Source organism: Brassica napus, chromosome C1 (assembly GCF_020379485.1).
Source record: "Brassica napus cultivar Da-Ae chromosome C1, Da-Ae, whole genome shotgun sequence".
Classification (NCBI taxonomy): Eukaryota; Viridiplantae; Streptophyta; class Magnoliopsida; order Brassicales; family Brassicaceae; genus Brassica; species Brassica napus.
The window spans coordinates 16510645-16518121 of NC_063444.1; the positions used below are offsets into that span (position 1 = coordinate 16510645).

Here is a 7477-nt window from a genome sequence, read left to right on the forward strand (position 1 = left end):
TGGAAGCTGATATTTTCGCGTACACCTTTTGGCAACATATTTTTAAATCTTTCCTTATTTCTTCCTCTATATTTTCTGAAATGTTAGAAGTTAATGTCTTAGTAGTGTCGTATATTAAAGGTTCCTAATAACATTACGATTGATTTAAACAATTGTCTTTACAAATCTTATAGTAGGTTGTCTCACACTTTATAAAATATTTGCTTCCCTCTTTTGTATTTTCTAAATTAAACTATCGATTATCAATGCACAGTTATTGAAAGCCAATTTAACACCTTGCAATCTACTGCTCGAATAAAAGTTCATAATAACATTACATATAAGTATATTTCCTTTCCAAATCTTATAATAGTTTGCGTCACACTCCGTAAATTAGTTATTTATTTTCCTTCATTAAGCCAACATTAAACACAATATCTTTTTTTTCCACACTAAAGGAAAGCCAATTTAACACACTGCGTATATATATACAATGTAATCATAACTAAACCTTACAGTAAAAAAACGTATTATACTTTCTTCTTCAATTGCAATGTCGCAATTCACTCTTTTGGCCAACTTGGATCTATCGATCAAGAACCCTACAGTCCGTGTTAAGGTGATCAGTAAGTGGAGGGTGAATTCACCATCAAGAATTCACAAAAATACAATTCTTTTCTGTGATGAGAAAGTAAGTTGTTACACTAAACATATTATAGTATTGTTATCTCTAGACTATTCGTGTACTAATACATATTCTTTTTTTCAGGGAGTAACAATCCAGGGTACCATTCGTGATGCTTTCCCTAAGTCATTTGAAACCATTATGAATGAAGGGGAATGGTTTGGGATTACTAATTTCAAATTAGAACACAGTTTCGGCAGAGTAAGAATGACCAAGAACCGATACAATGTTATTCTCTCTGAAAAATCGATCATTTTTAAGAGTGAGCCAACTACGTACTGCAACTACTATGCGTTCAAACCATTTGGTTCAATTATCTGTGGTCTTGCTCATCCAATGTACTGTATTGGTATGTCTTATTAAGTTTTCTCATTCTCTTTTATATTGTCTTAGTTGAAATTAATTTGGTGTTTTTCATGTTGGCATAAATGTTTTAGACTTATACGGAGCACTGGTTGGTGTTGGGTCGCTTGAAACATATGTATTACAAGGCGATGGAGTTGGGGATAATTCTCTGGATAACAAATTGGTCTTCTCCCTGATAAACCCAGAGTATGTACACCAAATTACTTTGCAACTTTTGTAGTCTGATTTGAAATTTTATACATTTCATAATGGTTAATTCTGTTTTCTACAACTACTGACAGATTCATTCAAATAAAATGTATTGCTTATGGAAGTACTGCTAGAGAACTACATGCTTATTGGTCATCTATAAGGGCTAATGTCATTTTGTGTGTTTTAACATTCTGGCAAATTCAGTGGGGTGAAGGTATTATAACTATATACCATCAAATTGTCATTACGATTATAAATATATATATATATAAATATGATTTAATGTAACAAAATTCTTAAATATTGTTTTCGTAGGTGGCTTTAGGTTCATGACAAACCTGGAAGGATGTTCAAAGATTATGTTTAACCCAAGCATTCCGGAAATTGAAGCTTTCAAGAAGAAGTAAGCAAACAATATAGCCTAACTATTAGTAATCTTTACCAACTTAACTTATTCACCTTTATACACTGACACAATATTTTTGGTGATTTCCAGGATTCCAGCAATAGCATTTTGATGACATATATCAAAATACGAAGTTCAGTAATGTTTGGGTTTTTACTATAATATGCAGTGTTTCCTTCTATTTATTATAATTGGCTTTTAATAATTATATGCAACTTTTCCTTTCTATTTCTTATGTTTGGCTTTTATAATAATAATAATATGCAGATTTTCTTTCTTCTTTTCGCCTCACAACGTCTATTACCATTGAATCGTATCTTTATTATTAATTTTTGTTAAAAACAAAATCGTTAACCTAATTATGAAAGGCTACAATCACAGAAGTGTACAATCTATTTATTGGTTTAGATTATATGGGATTTAATAAAAAAATGAAAACGTTTTGCAAATACATGGAAGGTAAATTCTGATTTTGACCGCGAACCCAGAACAAGCTTCACTCCGCTTCGAAGCATTATTAGATGTTATAGTACAAGAGTGGCATCATTTTTGCCTTATCCACGTCTATTGCTCACTCCCTCTTCAATTTAGAAGAAATCCAAATACTGAGAAGGAGTTATTAGATGTTAGAATCAACATAAATATCGTTTGACCACGAATCTCATAAACAAAACATATAAAACGACCATAAAATTACCTGAATAATCTTCCACCAAATGAAATTGGTGAATTGCGAAACCCTATTCCCCTTTTGATTAAATTTGCCTGCGTTTTTTTTTCAGTGATGTGAAGCTCGAAATAACCCAATTTTTTCGGCTAACTCATGACACCATGTCTTATCTAATTGGTTAGCGTAATTTTTTTAAAGCCCATTTTCTAAAACGTTTACAGGTTTCACAAATTTATAAAAAAGTCCATGTGGTCCATTATAAACCTGAACATTTTAATTTTACGAAGCACATGATGAATCAGGTTTGTTAAAAACCTTGTGTTCATTACGGAAGCTGACTATATTAATTTCACATGCGCTATATGGTTTGGTAAATTTATACTATAGTTTAAATATTTTTCTGTATATATTATAAGTTTCTATATGTTTATTAAGCAAAAAAAAATCTATAAAAACTAACCTCATATTTCCTTAAAATTACGTATTTTTCAGAATTAAAACAAATTACTGTATCAACAAAAATAGCCATTACAATAGACTTTTTTTTTTTGAAAAAGTACAATAGACTTTCCAACGGGTATATAATGATATAGTTCCAACACTTTTTTCTATTTTCGTACATAACTACATGGTAGGGAATAAATTATTTTTAAACAAGGCAATTTTACACTATTCAAAATTCAAATTTATTTCAAAAAAATATTTAACCCCGCGCAAGGCGCGGGTCTCATCCTAGTAAGAACTAATTTGTTAGCTGATACATTGTTGGGAACAAGTTTTATTAGCAGATATTTATTTATTATTTAATAGATATTTTGTTAGCTGATACACGACGTAGGACTATAGATCTATTATTCAACAGCATGTATATTATTGATTCTTTTAACATCAGATAAATAATTATAATTTGTTAACAAAACATGTAGCTGTTACATGGTTTTTTAGATGTTACATGGTTTGGACACATGACTTGTTAGATGATACATTGTTTTGGGTACACGGTTTGTTAGTAGATAAGTTTGATATTATCTGATACACATTTTGTTAGATGTACACAACTTATGACCAAAGAATGAGTATTCACTAGTTTGTATGATTCTTTTAACATAAGACAAATAATTATAACTTCTTAACAAAACATGTAGTTGTTACATTGTTTCTTAGATGTTACATGGTTTGGATACATGACATATTATATGATACATTGTTTTGGGTACATGGTTTGCTAGTTGATAAGGTAGTTATTATCTGATACTTGATTTGTTATATGATATATGATTTTGACGCCAAAAAATTGAAAATTTACTATTATGTAAGTTATCTTTTAACTCTAATTTTAGAGCCCCAAACTTTTGATGATCTTCTCTTCTTCTTTATCTCGTTTTTGACCACCATTTCTAAATATTTGAATCATTTATTTCTCAATATTTGAATCTTTTAACAATAATTTTTGAGCCCCAAACTTTTGTTGAATCGTTTTGGCCTCCATTTCTCTAAAATTAGAGTTAAAGGACGTTAGAATTTCAGAATGAATGAAAAAAATAAGAGTAATGAGTTTATATGAAAGTTTTGATTTGTCAATCAAACCGAATAAATTTGAAAATCTAAATTGTATCATGAAGAAAAAAAAGAAATAAATGAAGTGCTTTTTTACAGATAAAAAAAGCAGGTGAAAAAGAATGGAGTAAGAAAAATGAAAAGAAGCTACATATTTGCTTTTGTGTAAAACGAAAAAGAAGCTACATGTAAAACGAAAAAGAAGAGGTAAAAGAAAAAGAGTGAGGTTGGATGAAAGAGAATATCAGAGGAAGGAAAATACTAGAGGGAAGAGAGTGTTAGAGAAAGGAAATAATAGCACTCTGACTTCTCTGTAATTCTCAGCAACGAACCGAAAGTTGTGTCAGATGGAGAAGGGCTTTTTCGTCCAATGCCGAACACAACTGTGTGTTTTGTGCCTCAGCTGTCATTCAGAGTGTAAATCTCCAATTTGAACCTCATTTGTGGGTAATCCACTAAATCAACCATAACAAAATCTTATTTTTTTAAAAGTCTTGTTTTTGAACTTGCTCCTTTGGATCCGATTTTGTCATACTCCTCACTTGTGGCTATTAGTTACTTAACTGGAAACCAAAGCCCTGCAAACATAAGAGAGAGAAACCGGAGAGAGAGAGAGAGAGAGAGTAGCTAGGTCCCTCTCGAGAGGTTACGTCTGCCGATGATCGTTTACAGGACAGGCTGATATGGGGGGGGGACAAGCGGTGCGACCGCCCCAGACCCAAAATCGTGTTCCCCTGTAACATGACAATTAAGGACCCAATATTTTTTATATATACACATTTTTATATAGAAAATTTAAATATTCATTGAATTTGCTTTAAAAGGGGCGCTAAAATATTTTACATGTATATAATTTGTTTTTTATCAAAAAAATTATAAAGATATTGATGTAAAAAATTTTAAATATATTTAAATTTTAAATTAACATTAACATTAAAATCTAAAAAAAAAAAAATTTGCCCAGAGGTCCAGATAAATGTTGAGCCGTCCCTGATCGTTTTTATGATTTCGTTTATTGTTTTGAAGATCGTTTCATATGATTTCGTTTATTGTTTTTGAAGATCTTTTCATAAAACCTTAAAGTTTGTATTATTTTTACATAGACCATTTCATAAATCGTTGTCGAGTTTGGTTTTCAGAAGATTGTTTCGTAAGATATTGTTTAGTGTTATTTTGTGAAATTTGTTTCATAAAATATTGTCGACTTTTTTTTTTATGAAGATTATTTTCTAAAATATTGTTTAGTGTTATTTTACAAAAAATGTTTTGCTAAATCTATTATTCGTTCAAATATACGAAAGTTTTCTCGAATAACTTCTTTTCGGAAGAAAAATACATGAAAGCTGTTTTCGTGCAATTTTGAATTTAAATTATCATCGCTAAGTTGGAACTTCGTATGCGGATAAATATATCTACATTTCTGCTTTGGTTCTTTTAAAATTTATTTCGCTATGCTATAAACAGAACACACATAATATTCGGGCGGACTGTCTTGCACGCAGTGCCAAAAAGTAGCAGTTTTTTGTCGTTCACATGGATGTTGAGTTACCAGTTAGGTTTGCAGAGTCTTAGGAGTCTGTTTATGCTAATGACAAAAAAAACTGTTAAATCCGTTAGGATGGTTTGTGACCCAGACAGGATCCTAGCTTATGAAACATATATCTTCTATCAATGAATCAAGTTGACTATAAAATGGCTTTAGACTTAACTGGGCGCTTGTGGCCTGGTGGTAAAGGGCTCATGACTGTGAGTTCCGCTACCTATGTTCGAGTCCCGACCACCGCCGATTAAAATGGGGTGAAAAAGGCGGCCCTCCTGGATGCCTTCGGCTGACTCCCCGGCTCATCTCCGGTGGACGGTCATTATGCGCTAGTCGCGTCTCTTTCGAGTACATCCGAATACCAGAAGGTCACTAAAAAATGGCTATAGACGTTACAAGCAATAGAAATTTCATGAGCAAGCTCACATCTGAAGCGAAATGTCATTGGCTTCTTAGCTGCAAGTTTTATAAAGCTTGGGCCAAGTTATGAAGACAGTTCATGCCATTAAAACAATTTCAGAAAAATAAAGAATACTAATTTAATGTGTACAACTCTATAGAAGAATCAATAATATTCATAATAACTAGAGCTTGACCCGCACGGGTTTAGTTTTTACCTTTTTATAAAAAAATTAGTGATATTTTTAAACATATAGATTATTTAGATATTTTTAGGTTCATACAAACTTATCCGGATCCGGAAGAATCCAAATCGAATCATATCTGGAAATTTATAATACCCGAACATAGTTTAATTTTTAAATCTAAAAACCTGATACCCGTAAAAATCGATCTGTATCCGAACATATGCTTGAATGTCAATGTCTAACTGATTATGTAAACGAATAAAAATATTTTTGTTAACCGGTTTGAATTTTTGACACTAATAGAGTAATTTTATTTAAACACATGTAATTATTATGGTTAATACGTAAAATAAATGACATTGAATTATTATTGTAAATACAATTAATAAAGTAGTTTAGAAGAGCGAAAAAAGAATATAAAAGATGTAACAAAATACTTAAATGAAAACAATAATTGAACTGGTTAGAATTACTCAAAAAATGAATGAAAATCTGTAAGAATCCACATAAAAAAAGGCATGTATTATTTTGTATTTCAGTTTTAATAGATGAGATGTTCTGAATATATATATGGAGGTCATGTCTGCATATAGTTAAATATTTAATGATAACTTGTTTATATTTTATAATACATATATTAAAAAACTAGGTGTTATTTTATAAGACTACATCTTTCTAAGATATGTATCTACTTTAGTCCAGAGTCATCTAATAGCATATGCTAGTGGAACGGTCGAATAGGACCCGACTTTAAAAGTAAAAAAAAATTAAGAAATATTCCAAAATAAATACATAAATTTGATTTAAAATTTCAAAATTTTTAATTTATTCTTAAATTTATAGTTTATAATCCAAAGAAAAACCTAAAATATATATAGATAAAACTATTAAATTTTAAATTATTTCATTACATTGTTAAATATATAGTCTGAACAGGGCTTAATATAATTTGAGACGGACATGTACCTTACATCAAAACACAAAAAGAGACTAAAACTAATCTGCAAAATTTTGTGAACCTATATGATCTCATAAAAGCGCTTACTTTTAATTCAAACAAAAAATATATTTTTAAAATGTATGATATTTAAAATTATAAATGTATAAATTAGTAAAATATTATAATTTTTATAATATAAATTTCTAGATTTTTTATTGTTGATGGAATGAAAGATGAGTGTCTGACCATGTGATACATTGTAGTCTTTCTGTTTCCTCAAGTGGGCTTAAACAATTTGCAAGGAAGGAGATGATCGTCTGCACGTCCAGTTTTCATAAGTGGATATATGACTTTCCATTTGATGTGCCTTCAAATTGGAGGGGGATTTGGATATTTAACAAACTATTGCTTTCTTTCCCTTTTTCTTCTAATGTCAATTACTATGTGGAGATTTTTGTTCCTAGCTTAAAGCCTATATTATCTCTCTATATCCTGATGCAGACCTTGTTTGGACAAATAACCTGATGATTCTTGACGTTAGGAACAACGAGCTGT

General features: G+C 30.4%; 1 protein-coding gene across 1 annotated transcript; it reads left to right on the forward strand.

Moving 5' to 3' along the window:
- The first annotated feature begins 532 nt into the window (after positions 1-532).
- On the forward strand, positions 533-1629 carry LOC106378221. The gene is made up of 5 exons (XM_013818383.1): positions 533-670; positions 749-1013; positions 1102-1216; positions 1312-1436; positions 1538-1629. The coding sequence occupies exons 1-5, from the start codon at positions 533-535 to the stop codon at positions 1627-1629; spliced, it is 735 nt and encodes a 244-aa protein (XP_013673837.1).
- Positions 1630-7477: the final 5848 nt, after the last annotated feature.

Coding starts and splice junctions, on each gene's coding strand:
- LOC106378221 (XM_013818383.1), top strand. CDS start 533: ATGTCGCAATTCACTCTTTTGGCCAACTTGGATCTATCGATCAAGAAC. Junction 1,217..1,311: donor TTCTCCCTGATAAACCCAGA/GTATGTACACCA, acceptor AACTACTGACAG/ATTCATTCAAATAAAATGTA. Junction 1,437..1,537: donor GCAAATTCAGTGGGGTGAAG/GTATTATAACTA, acceptor TTGTTTTCGTAG/GTGGCTTTAGGTTCATGACA.